This window comes from Mauremys reevesii, linkage group 1, assembly GCF_016161935.1.
Source record: "Mauremys reevesii isolate NIE-2019 linkage group 1, ASM1616193v1, whole genome shotgun sequence".
NCBI classification, from domain to species: Eukaryota; Metazoa; Chordata; order Testudines; family Geoemydidae; genus Mauremys; species Mauremys reevesii.
Genome location: NC_052623.1, coordinates 275,333,713 through 275,347,577, shown reverse-complemented (window position 1 = coordinate 275,347,577; position 13,865 = coordinate 275,333,713). Strand labels below are relative to the sequence as shown.

The 13,865-nt window shown below is 38.4% G+C and overlaps 1 protein-coding gene across 4 annotated transcripts in view; it reads left to right on the top strand.

The window, feature by feature from the left end:
- Positions 1-13,865, top strand: part of NR1H4 (nuclear receptor subfamily 1 group H member 4) — a 69,750-nt gene that overhangs the window by 9,511 nt on the left and 46,374 nt on the right. Inside the window, exon 1 of one of the 4 annotated variants that reach the window (XM_039519985.1) lies at positions 8,399-8,493. The exons of the other annotated variants lie outside the window; for them this stretch is intronic. Within the exon in view, the coding sequence (XP_039375919.1) occupies positions 8,463-8,493 (31 nt within the window). The 5' untranslated portion in view covers positions 8,399-8,462. Of the gene's footprint in view, positions 1-8,398; positions 8,494-13,865 lie in introns of those variants that run through there. 4 annotated transcript variants of the gene reach the window in all.

Below are 13,865 nucleotides of genomic sequence, written 5' to 3'. Positions count from 1 at the left end.
CAGTGGCTCAGTTTCTCCATTGTACAATGGGATAATGATCCTTACCTCCTTTGTAAGGTTCTGTGAGAGTGAAGTATTATGTGTGTGCAGTGCCTAGCAAAATGGAACCTTGATCTAAGTTGGGGTATTTCTGTAATAAAAATAATTAATGTATAATGGAATTGAATTAGGCCTCAAATTAGGAATTTCACCTATGCCCAACTTTCAGCTGTCCCTCTTTTAGAGGGATGTCACTCAATTTAGTCCCAAAGCTACTATGTTTCTCTTAAATTTGGCGTCCCCACACTTTTATTGTTGAAAATTATTTGCACCAGAAATACAGAATCATGAAACCAAGATGAGAGAGTGTTACTTATACTAAGGATATGGCTCTGACTGCTTTTCAAATTTTGTGCATGAATACTTCTTTGTGTCCCTGAATTTGGTTTTTGTGACACATTGTTTTAGATTTGCGCCTTGGCAGATTGAGACTTATACACAAAAGGTGGTTACAGGGGAATTTTATATTTTAAAGACACTTGGAACAATTAAATTTCTCATGCAGTGCCTCACATATTATGGCTTTGATATAACAGGAGGAGCTGTTAAGTCTGTCAAAATTGATTTCTCTTCAAAACATCCTCTACCCCTCAAAAATCTAAACACATTTTTCTTTTATGTTTTTTTTCCAAGTATTGGCTTTGCTTTGTAGTTCATTCAGGCTAGAGCTACCTGGAAGGCATTATTAGAACCATGATTGTATGTCTAAGTGTCCCTTTGAATGTACAGCTCTGAGTATTGGGGTCTAGTTGTTTAGTAAAGTTATGCTGTAATTGTGCATGTTTACACTGTGAAGCTGGTCACCATGGTAATCCTAAAGTAGCTCTCAAGATTTATCAGCCCTCAAGATTTATAGTTGCAAGAAGTTCAGTGTGTCCTTCAGAATAAACGATTTCACTTTTGGTGGGTGGAGACTGCAAATTGCTGTTTTAACAATATATTTCTAGGATAATGTATCTATTGTAGTTAATGTCTATGTAGTCTCTCACTTTTTAACTGAGATTTTATTTGTGGAGTTATGAACTCCTGAAAAGAGGTGCTCCCTTCGGAAATCACAAAGTGACCTTAACCAGAGCAGCACATGTGAGAGCCACTGAAATGTAGACATTTCTTTATTATTGTGTCTTCTATAACTGGAAAACAAGTTCCATTTATCTACTTGTCATTCTGATGGTTTAGAAACAAACCAGATGTCTAATACATCTGCATGGCAAGCATCTCTTGTTTGAAGAAATCAGCAAACAAATACATCGAAATACCCATCTATACCACATTATTTGTAAGGAGAATGGGGACCTCCTATGGAGAGAAAGTGCCTCTTCTTTCCTTATCCACTGCTATGACAACTGTTAGAGGGAAAGGAAAGGGGCCTGTCCCTGAGTAGGGGCTCCGGAGGTCCATGGGATTTCCCAGGTGACCACCTCTATGAAAGGTAGAAACAGAGGGCATCTAGAATTTCCTTGTCCTGCAGGAAGGGGCAATGGGAATAAGTCATAAAAGAGCAGAGAACCAGGAAATAGAGGGCAGTCAACTAGCCAGTGCCTAGGAGCCTGCTGCTGGAACACACATACTTTCAAGATAGAGCTTATTTCCTTATAAAAACATATGAATTTGGATGTCACTACAGTTGGGTTTTTTATGTGGCAACATTTTGGGATACCAAACAAGGGGTCAGCTACTCCTCTTTTGATTCTGACGATGGTAAAAAAATTGGTTGACACTATTAGTATCTACAGTTGGGTTCATCATCCATGACTGATTGCACCACTTGAGCACACTTGTGTGCAGTAGAGCTGATTGAGAAATTTCCAAATTCAAAAAATTTCAATAAAAATAGAGTCAATTTTTTTCTCAAAAATGCTTGTGAAAAATGTGTCCTTTTTTTTCGGCCAGCTCTTCTGTTTCCTGTGTTTTGTTTTCTGACCTCTTTACCTTTTTGCCTAATTTTTTATTGATAAGTAGAAATGATAGAGAAAAGGAAAAGCCTTTCAAACTGGAGTTAAAACTGAAATGAATAGAATTAGATTACTAGCCTTTTCTCTCCCTCCTTCTTTCTCTATTTAAATAGGTTCTTTTTCTCCTCACTGGCCAAATGCTACTTCTTTTACTTACCCAACAAAGTCCCATTGAATCGAATGGGACCAATTCTGTACAGGAACTGGGATATGGCCCAGTATCATACCTTGAGCCTATTGAAAAGTGATACAACACAACCAGCCAAACCAGGTTTTCAAACACTTCTAACTTACAGGTGAAATCCTGGCTCTAGTGAAGTCAATGGGAGTTTTGCTAATTACTTCTATGGGGCCAGGATTTCACCCTATATCTCTAGGACCTTATGCTTACTCATATTGAGTAATACCTTTCTTCTGGAGTACTTGTATTGGAATCATGGTAATTGAAATCATGAGGTCATTAGGTTTACTTGAGGAGTAAAGTACTATTCAACATGAGTAAGGGTTGGCCGAGTCAAATGATTTCTTGGCTGTTTCGTATCAGTGTAAATATCACTTGGCAATAACAAGGAAATTCAGTTAATTATTAACTATTTATCATGAATTAGTAAATAGGCAACAAAAAGAGAATAGCTGTGTGGGCTTGACAGCATGAAACCGTTTTTTAGTGAATTCAACCAAAACAAAATCACATTTCAAATTTTTTTTTCAATTTTTATAGCTATTTCCATCACCAATATTTCCCAAATGTTCCTCCAGTGATAGCAATGTGCTACAGCTAATAAATAAGCTATTAAGCTAGTGTATTTTAAAGATTGTTCGTTTTTCAGTGGAAGTCCCAGTCATAGGATGTAGAGGTCCATTGCTAAATTGCAGTTGATAATAGATTTAATTTGGTTTATAAATTATCCCATCTTAACACTGTTCTAATAATTGGGCCTACAAATTTACCCTAACTGTGAGTTCAGTGGTAAAAAGTGAGTGTAAGTTCATAAGATGTCACAATAACCTATACCAATGTTTATGGGAAAAGGTATGAAAGGGAGATAAACTGAATTAGAACAAACAAAGAGACCTGCTGATATAATTCAAGGATTGTGTTAAGATCATGCTTGAGAAACAAGAAAAGTGTAGAACCAGAGATCAAAATTGGTGTGTCAGAAACTAGGCCCAATTGATGGACAAAATAATGAGAGGATGGGTTATTTTACCCATCACTCTCCTTTGTGGCCCTTAAAGAAAGAGACTTTGGGGAAAAATGACTACGAGATTGAGTTTTGCCATCATGGCTGACTAGGGTTGCCAGGCATCCAGTTTTCAACCAGAACGCCCGGTTGAAAAGAGACCCTGGCAGCTCTGGTCAGGACTGCTGACCAGGCCATTAAAAGTCTGGTCGGCGGTGCAGCGGGGCTAAGGGAGGCTCCCTGCCTGCTGTGGCTCCATGCAGCTCCTGGAATTGGCAGCATATTCCTGTGGCCTCAGGTCTCAGAGTGGCTGAAGAGACACATGCTGTGTTTGTGTTTCTCCAGAAGAGAGGGTGCAACTGAGAGTTAACACCAGAGACAGAAACTGCATTTTCTATCTTTGCTGTACTTTTCTTTCTTCTTTGTATATGTTTGGCTTCTTTTGTTTTCTAGAAAATAGGATTGGACTTTAAAAACAACCAGTAATGCTGACAGCTCCAGCCCATCTCAGCTAACTTCTTCATTCTCCCCTACCCCCACCCCCAAAGGACAGTTGTTACCATCTTCAATACCATCTAAGAGACTGTCTAACAAGATTTTTTTCCTTCTAATAACTGTCTCCGGCTAAAGGGAAAGGGAACAAGGGATGCTATTAAAATGAAAGCCGTTTTTAATACTTTACTGTTCAAATGCTTTAACTGTTTTCCCTTCTTTTCTGCATCTTTAATAAAAAGATGGGGGATAAAAGGATTATTAATGGTGCTTTTGCCATGGTGCTAAGAAGGCTGAGGTTTCTATGTTGCACAGTGACTGGGTTATGGTAATACCTGTGGCCATGTATTCCATCTAAATTAATACAACAGGACATAGCCACCAAATATGTGTGAAATCCCCTTGAACCCAACATTTTCTTCAACAGTTATCCCTTGCCCTTTCTACAAGAGAAAAGTCTTTAGACATGAAACAATGTCATTTTTCAGTATTGTGATGGGGCAAGGCCAGATGGCTACAGTAAAGTAGTGAGGAACAGGTAGTGAGAAGTGGTACATATCCCTGGTACCACGGTAACCAAATGGCAGTTGCTCCAGGTTAATCAAGACACATGGGGCCAATTAAGATCCTTCTAGAAGGCAGTGGAGATAGCTAGATTGATTTGGGACACCTGAAGCCAATCAAGGGCTAGCTGGAACTAGTTAAAAGCCTCCCAGTTAATCAGTGAGGTGCCAGGAGCTATAGGAGGGAGCTGTGCTGCTGGAGGAACAAAGCAGAACAAATCCATATTAGGTGCAGGGAAGGAGGCCCTGAGGTAACAGTGAAGGAGATTTTGAGTGGGGGCTGCTGTGGGGAAGTGGCCCAAGGAATTGTACATGTCCTATTTCCAAAAACTCAGCTACCATAGCTGCTAATTTTAGGGTCCTTGAGTTGGAGCCTGGCGGGCTCGGGCCCAGGCTCCCACCTCCCCTCCTTGATTAATCACTGAGACTGTGAGACAACAGAGACTGTGAGAGGGAGGATTGCTTCTCCTCACCTCCATTGTTGGCTTATGATGAAAATGGCTCAGTAAGTTGTGACCCTTGCCTCTAGAGAGAGAGAGAGTGGGGCTACGTGGAGGGTCACAGTGAGCCTCTGAGACTAGCAAAACCCACCAGGAAATGCAGGACCCACGGCGTCAAGGATAGAACTTTGTCACAGTATGAACTGCATGCCTAACATCTTACAGATAGATATAGGTGCACAAAATCTGGTATTAGGGTATCAGATGGGTTGCAATGCTTTGAATATATAGCCCATTACAGCTTTCTTTTGGAACTAGGTTTTGTTAATCTGCATGATGTTAAGACTTGCAGCTTCAGATACTATGGATATGGAAGTTTTTAGATAGATAGAAAAATAGAATTATACAATTGATTCAAATAAAGAGGCCCAGTTTAAAAAAATCTGTAATTGTAGTTTCGAGACTGAACTTGATAAGTTTATGGAGGGGATGGAATGATGAGGTTGCCTACAATTAGTTGAAACAATAGTAAAGAATAAAAATAAAAAAACAGAAGAACAATAAAAAAAAAATAAAGAAAAAACTAATAGGAAATCTAGTCTCTCTAGTCTTCAACTTCTCTTACAACACTATTGTGAACAGGATCCAGTGGACATAGTGGACAGAGTGGACATAGTGACCTTAGCTTTTCAAGAAGAAAGAGCTCAACTTCCTCACCAAAGTCATGGGATAAAAAATTAAGTTGTCATGGGATAAAGGGAATGGTTTGGATGGAGGAAGAGGGTTAAGGGGAGGAGGAAAAAAAAAGAAGGGAAAATAAATTCTCAGATGTGAGAAGGGGGTCAGTGTGTTCTCCATCCTCAGGTCCTTCCTCATCAATCATATAAATCAATTTATAAATGTAAAACAGTGAGGTGTGAGGCAGATGATACTAAACTTGCAGATGATACTAAGAAACTCAAGAAGATGAAGAAAAAAAAAAGATCAAAAAAAGAAAAAAAAAACTGCAAAAAATGGCATTTAATGACAAAAAAAAAAAAATATATAAAAAAAAAAAAAATAAAAACTATAAAAAATAAAAAAATACTATACATAACACATACTGGGGCTAATTTAGCTAGCGAGTCAGTCAGGAAAGATAGTTCTCTCAATCATAGTAAGAGTCTGAGCAGTGTCAAAAAGTGCAGTCAAAAAAAAAAAAAAAAAAAGGAGGGGGGGAAAAAAAGAGAAGAGAATAATATAATATATATAATATAATATTACATATATATAAACAATACATAATACAATATGTGTGTAACTCTGTCAAAAGTCTCCTCACCTCAAAAAAAAAAAGATAAAAAGAAAGGAGAAAAGAAGGGCAAAAAAAATAGGGGATAGGGAGGGGTTTAGGTCCCAGAGAAAAGAGAAGAAAGAGCTTGCTCTCTCTTTGAGAAGAAAAAGAGGAAAGGGGGATGATATAAAATATGAGTGATGTGGATGATGTGTGGGGAAGAAGTTATTTTTTATTATTTATTTATTTATATAATACAAACACCAGAAAAAAAAAAAAAAAAAAAAGCAATAAAAAAAAAAAAAAAAAAACAGTCTTTCTTTTTTCTTCTTCACAAGTCAAACTGGGAACTCCTTACCTGAGGGAGGTTGGAAGGCTTAGGGACTATACAATGTTTTAAAAAGGGGATAAAGATAAATTCATGGTGGCTATCCATAAATGGGGGCTATAGCCAGAAATGGTAAATGGTGTCCCCCCCCTGTCTCGTCAGAGGATGGAGATGGATGGCAGGAGAGAGATCACTTGATCATTGCCTGTTAGATTCACTCCCTCTGGGGCACCTGGCATTGGCCACTGTCGGTAGACAGATACTGGGCTAGATGGACCTTTGGTCGGACCCGGTACGGCCTTTCTTATGTTATGTTATGTTATGTTATGTACAATGGCATATGGCCCAACTGCTATTGCTATTAGCAAATATCTCCAACAACTGGAGATGGGACACTAGATGGGGAGGGGTCAGAGTTCATACAGAGAATTCTTTCTGAGGTGTCTGGATGATGGGTCTTGCCCACATCCTCGGGATCTAACCGATAGCCATATTTGGGGTAGGGAAGGAATTTCCCCAAGCTCATATTTGCAGAGACCCTGGGTTTTTTTCACCTTCCTCTGCCGCATAGAACATGGGTCACTTTCTGGTTTGAATTAGAGTAAATGGTGGATTTTCTTTAACTTGATGTCTTTAAATCAAGATTGAAAAACGTCATTAACTCAACTAGAGATTATGAGCCTATTTCAGGAGTGGGTGGGTGAAGTTCTGCAGCCTATAATGTGCAGGAAGTCAGACTAGATGATCATGATGGTCCCTTCTGGCCTTAAAGTCTATGAACTTGTGTGATTTCCAGCAATTTCTCCCTGAAATGTAACACAATACATGTGGGAAATAACAAGATGTGTCAAACTCATTGTAAATGTGAAAAGTTGGGGAAGAATGGGAAAAATAGAGTAGAAGTATTTTTAATGGCGTTAGTATTTTTATGGTGTTCATTAAAAGACCCCTTGGAGTGGATAGCGAATTACAAGAATAAATTAATGTAAGAAGCAGAAAACAAAGCAACATATTTTAAGCAGCCTTGATGACTGGACAATGAAAAAAACTCAAAAGGAAATGCTATATAGTAGCTGTATCAGTGACATAGCACCTTAGTGAATTGAAGAGACTGGATCCATTTGATAGCTTTTGTTTTAAAAAATCTCTAAAATCAACTGTCAGAAACTATTTAACAACCAAAAGATCATAAGATGAAGAAGCTAACTATTTGTATCCAGCACCATCTGGCAGATGTTGCAACATCTGGCATTATCATGATGATAAATAGGCAAGTGGTCGACTTCCAAGTCAAAGGGAAACAAAGCAGCAAAAACTGAAACAGAACATTATGTTTGTACAATAATTATGGACAACAAATGATCCAGTGGAGCAGAAGTAACCTGACAGATGTTCTAAAATAATGAGAAATATCTCAGCTAAACCTGAAGGAGGTGAATGAATAAAGCTATGTGGTATAAGGTCATTTGATAGGACAGGACAACAGAGAATCACTTGTGTGCTCAGTTCCTCCTATGCAGGTTTTTAGCTTTGAAAGCTGCATATTTTGTGAAATAATAAAAGGAATGATATACCTTTGGGGCCTGATTCTACATACACTTACTACCAGGTATCATGGCTACTTTCCTGAGCAATTTTATTGACCAAGAATTTTCTAGAACACGTGATTCTTGTCTGGGTAAAGACAACAGAATTTGGCCCTCTTAAAATAATATAGTTTTCTCTGTTTCTGTGAAACACATGCTGCATCAGCCAGTCAAAATGGTTTTTGAATGGTTAATCTATTAAGTTTAGTTACCTAAAGAAAGTAGTAGATTTTTATTCATACAAAATACTAATGTGAATGAAAACAAAAAATTAAAAACCATAATGGAGGAGCTATTTGAATCCACTCACCCAGAGAAAGGTATCCAGATTTTAGTAAAGGACATTTATACTGTAATTTGGCATTGCTATTGTCTCAAGCATTTATAAATAGGCTTCACTGTAATGAAGTTAATCAGTAAACTATATAACCTCTGGCCTGTATCACTCCTTAGCTAGTCTTAAAGGAAGTTCTAGTTTTTAATTCAGAGTAAAGCAACAAGATATTAAGGAAGCAGTACTAAGGAAGTGTAGATGATAAGTACTGACTAGAAAAAGTAAAGAGAACAACACATTAAATAGCCCAAGTTTTTGAGGAATTGTCATGGAAATGGTCGGAATGAAGACTGCTAATGGTAGGATATTGTTCAAGCTCATGTTTGATCTATTACATTATACGATATATCTGTTAAAGTCTACAAATCACCTTGATGCCAGAGGCTACCTAGCCCAGGCCCTTAGACACCTGATAATAGTTTTTTCAGTACTTAAACCAATTGATTAGCTTGTTTCCCAGTTTGGTTTATCCTGTGAATCACAGAAATATTTTTTGTGCTTTTTGGCTTCAGGTCATTTGCTCTGTGTGACTCTTAGCTTTATTAGCAGGCTCGAGGTCTTAAGGTTTAATTTGTTTGCTGTTCTTTTTCTTATAGTTTTATATTGACAATATTTGTCGTGCCAATGCGCTACCACTGTAACTTCTGTAATATTTTGGATACAAATTCTACAGCCTGTATATAACTTCAGCATAATACTCAAAACAAAGGGTGAGATTTTCAAAAGCACTCAGTGATGGCCGAACTCTGATGGTAAAACTTCCTTTTACTTCAGTGGAAGTCCAGTTAAGCAAATGCTGAGAGCTTTTCAAAATCCCATCCAAAATATTCACATGTAATATTGGGGGGTAAAAATCTTCAACAAATCTCACCCACCAATTACATAATGGGGAAAGTATTCACAAAATGATGGCCAGATTCAAGAAATAAAATTTCACTCTGACAATGTTAGTAAAGATAGTTGAGATATTTTGTGAAATGTTCTGATTGCCATTTTTTTTGCAAAGCATAACCCACAAGTTTTTTGCAACCCTATTAGTATTTATTTCAATTATTATATTTCAAAAATGATTACATGTGTGTTTCTGATATGAAAAGTGGAATGGAACAGTAAGAACATATTAACATAATACATTACTAGAGACAATGGGCCTGCTTCTGATCCCACTTACACTGATTTACACTACTGTAAATCCACTGATGTCAGTAGAGTAACTCTTGCTTTACAGTAGTGTAAGTAATGTCAGAATCAGGTCTATACTCTCCATTAATACATGAATAAAATCATATGCACATTCCAGATGGCAAGATAAAATCAAATTTATTTTATTATAAGAAGCTAATTGTTCTAGTAAGCCTCTTCAAGAAGGCCTTGTGTATAGAACTGGGTGGGAATGGTTTAGCTTACCCATGAGAGTTTTGGAGATTTTTGACATTTTCCCGTTCTGAAAACAGAACCTCCTCTTCCTCCCCTCACAATAAAATCAAAATCCTGATAATTTTCACAAACCGATAATCCCCAAAATTCAGGTTGGGTCAATCAGAATATTTTGTTTTGATAATTTCTAAACATTTCATTTTGATTTCAACCTTTTAAAATATTTAATTTTGAATCAAGAAACAATTTTTTTTCATTCTGAAAATGTTAAAAGGGGATGTTTTGACAATTTAGAAACTTTTCAAAAAATTTCTAATCAGGAGATTTATGAAAACTTTCTCATGAGAAGTTTTGGTTTAAACCAGGGGTTGGAAACCTTTCAGAAGTGGTGTGCTGAGTCTTCATTTATTTACTCTAATTTAAGGTTTGGCGTGCCAGTAATACATTTTAACATTTTTAGAAGGTCTCTTTCTATAAGTCTATAATATATAACTAAACTATTGTTGTATGTAAAGTAAATAAGGTTTTTAAAATGTTTAAGCAGCTTCATTTAAAATTAAATTAAAATGCAGAGCCCCGGACTGGTGGGCCAGGACCTGGGCAGTGTGAATGCCACTGAAAATCAGCTCGCGTGCTGCCTTCGGCACCCGTGCCATAGGTTGCCTACCCCTGGTTTAAACAAACTGACATTTTCTGACAATAAGTATTTCATTGGAAACTTCCCAGCAAGCTCTACCTGTGTATGCAAGAAAAATGCATTTATTGGCTTAAATAATTTTTAAGATGATTTTGTTAAACCAGTGTAATTTCAGTGATTACAGTTTAGCTTAATTAAACTGAATCCTAATAGCCTTAAACTAAACCAAAATAAGTCTGATTTAAAGTGAAATAGAAGTGGCTACACAGCCTACAAAGTGCACTAGTTTAACTAAATCAGTTTTAAACTACACCTTAAATTGAACTGGGGCAACTTTCTTGTGTAGACAAGACCTAGCATAAGTTTCCGTGAAAATCAAAGGCAGGTCCCCATCACTATCTGAGTGTATCTCTAAACTGCAATTAAAAACGAGATGCTAGCGTGTGCAAGCTGACTTGGACTAAGGGGCTATTTAACTGCAGTGTAGACGTTCGGGCTCAGGATGAATCCTAGGCTCTAGGACCCTGCAAGGTGGGAAGGTCCCAGAGCTTGGGCTGCAGCCTGAGCCAGAATGTCACTATTAAATGTCCCCTTAGCCCGAGCCCTGCGAGCCTGAGTCAGCCGGCATGGGCCCGCTGTGGGAGTCTAATTGCAGTGTAGACATATCCTGAGTGCCTACCAGCACTTTAAAGTATGGACATAAAGATCTGTCTCTCTCTCCCTCCCACCCTTTACCTCACTGTGAGCAGGGGCTGGCTGTAATTAATTATTTTTTTTTAATGTGGTGTTATTGTGGGTAGGCTAGGTCAGAGAAATAAAGATATATGGGTTATTCAGGTTTAGCCAAATATAGAGAGATTCATGTGTATTTGGTTTTTTCTAGAAACAAATGTACAGCTCTAGTAACTATGAGGGGTTTTGTACAGGTCTAACTAAACTCCCACAGTTCTGTCCCAGCATTGTACTGAACCCACTGTAAAACTCTGGATTGATTTGTTTTTCTTTTTGGGAGGAGTACTGCAGTCTCTTACTATTATTTCAAAGCCCTGAGCAGATCAGCAAAGTGGTTTAAAGCTTCTATAGCATTTCTTGGAAATGACATAAAGGTAAAAATCAATAATGTATTTTTTATTTTAATCCTGGGATCTTCCCACTCCTGTTTGTGTAAATCAATCAACCAAATAATAAAAAATTAGCAAATGGCACGTTATGTGCCCATAATTAAAAGTTGTTCTCACAAAACAGATACTAAAGATTTGTGCAATGGTTGTATAGTTGGAAACTAAAATAACACTTGTTTGTTCAAAATTCTTTATGTAGATAATCTTAATAAGTAACAGATACAATAAATTGAAAATATAATTAACAGAAGTGGGCCAAATATTTATTAATAATGTGCACACAATTACCGAGAACTTTGTTTTACACTGGAGTCTCCTGCAAAACAATAGAGCCTACAGCAACTCATTGTTAACACATCTTGCATGTGTCTTTCTATGCTACTGCTGATGGATATCAATGATAGTCTTATGGTTAAAGCATGAGACTGAGAATTAGGAGACCTTGGTTCAATTTTAAGCTCTTCCACATACATCTTATGTGACCTCAGGCAAGTCACAAAATGTTTTTGCCTTTCGTTCCCCACTGGTAAGAAGGGGATAATATACTTTGTCCAGGCTATTTAGAGTGGAAGCTCTTTAGAGCAGGGATCATCTTTTACTATGTATTAGTGTCCTGATATTATTTGGGACCACTAAGTGCTACTGTCATTTAAATAATTATTAGTGGTAAGTAGCACCATTGTTCTCCTTTGGCTTTGTCCCACAGCTTTCCAGACATACCTATGTCTGCTTGTCCTACAGCAGCATCCCTGCTTTTGCTAACAGTACACGTCAGTACATGAGTGGATGCTATGTTGATGATGTACCATCTGAGCAAGTAGATGATACTGAAAAGTGATTTATGTCAACTTTTGCAGTGCTGTATGCTGGTAAGGGCAAAATGTAGCACGGCAGATGCCATGGGACATCTGGAATGAGAGTTTAGTTAAAACAGGAAGTTAAGGTTCTGGTATTGCTTGAAGGGCATCAGAATAGAAGGATCCCTTTTATAGCTAATAATGTCTTGCTGTCATTGCAGGTGTTCCTATCTTTTATTGCTGGTACTTCTCCTTTCCTCTTGACTCCTTTGAATTGATGGAAACCTTTTTGGGGGGGCTGTTTTTGTAGTGGTAGAAATACTCCTCAGAGTTCCCAGCCACACCCTCTTCTCTTGTGATGATTCCTCGAAAAGGAAAAGGAAAGCAGAAAAAAATACTAAATTTCTTCTGATTTGTAAATACAGTACAAGTAAAAAAAATACATTTAGCAATGTTCATCAGTGACAGTTTATCTACAGGGTTTCTCATCTGTCTCATCATAGACTTCAGTGAGAGTTGAGGGCATTCAGCATCTCACAGGTTTGGGACCTTGATACACACAATTTGTTGCACAAAATGCCTCTTGTGATAAAATCTTACAAATCCTCATGGATGAATGTTTGTTGCCTTACTGCAGAAATGTCAAAAACTGAGCTGTCACCTACCATTGTGTTACAGTGAACTCAACAGTGTTTACTGAGATCTCAAGCTTTCCTCCAAGCCCACTCAACATTAAATACAGAGAAAAAAGGAGTTATCTAAAAGGCTGAACTGAGTAACTTCCTGGAAATGTTGTTACTTCTCACAGGGCCAATTCCCCGGGGGTCAAAGCGAATTTTGCCACTCCCTTCAATACTACCAGGATATGGACTTTCTTGAACAGAAAGGATATTGTAATTTGTAAATCACTTTCCTTTTCTCTGTCCAACTTACTGATATGTTTCTTTGATTTAAACTACATTAGAGTGAGTATTGAATATTGTTGAACTGGTTATAATTTATAACAGTGAGATTTAATTTTAATTTGTTTGCACTTTGAAAGTATGCTGCTTTTACAGTAACTGCTTCAGTTCCTTATCACATGTGGTTAGCTGGTGCCATAACTTGTTGTTGTCTTAAGAGGGGAATGCTGCAGTCCTTATTTGGGAAAAACTCCCTAGTCTTCAATAGCCATTTCACCAAAGGGGTACAAATCTAGCCCTTAATCTGTACTTTATCATAGGGGTTCCCAGGCTTTTTCCCCTGAGGCCCACCGGTGCAACTGAAATAGGCACTGTGGCCCACTATTAACACTTCCCACTGCTTTCTAGGATTGAAGACTGTGGGTGGGGGGCTACCAGGGTGGGGCTGTGACTTGAGCTGTTTGCGGGGTGGATGAACCTTTAAATTATGCCCCTCACTATCAGCGTGTCCAGTTGGATAGTGTTCCCTCCCACCTAGCCCACCAGGCAGGCGAGTCATTGTTCCCCCAGGCTGATCAAATGGGAAATCAGGCAAAGGGGCTGCAGAGCACACAGCCTGGCCTTCCCAGGCCGCCATGTGTCCATTTGGGAGAGGGGCATTGCGGGGCACACGCAGCCCCCCACCTCAGCAGGGACCAGAGCCAGTCAGAGGGTGAAGGGGCCAGGCAAGTTCCACAGCCAACCCCTGCCGACACCCTCCACCTCAGCAGCCCCCTGAGTGCCTTGAGCTCATCACCTGGCAGCGCTGCCCCAGTCACCCATCCAGCATCCTGGGAT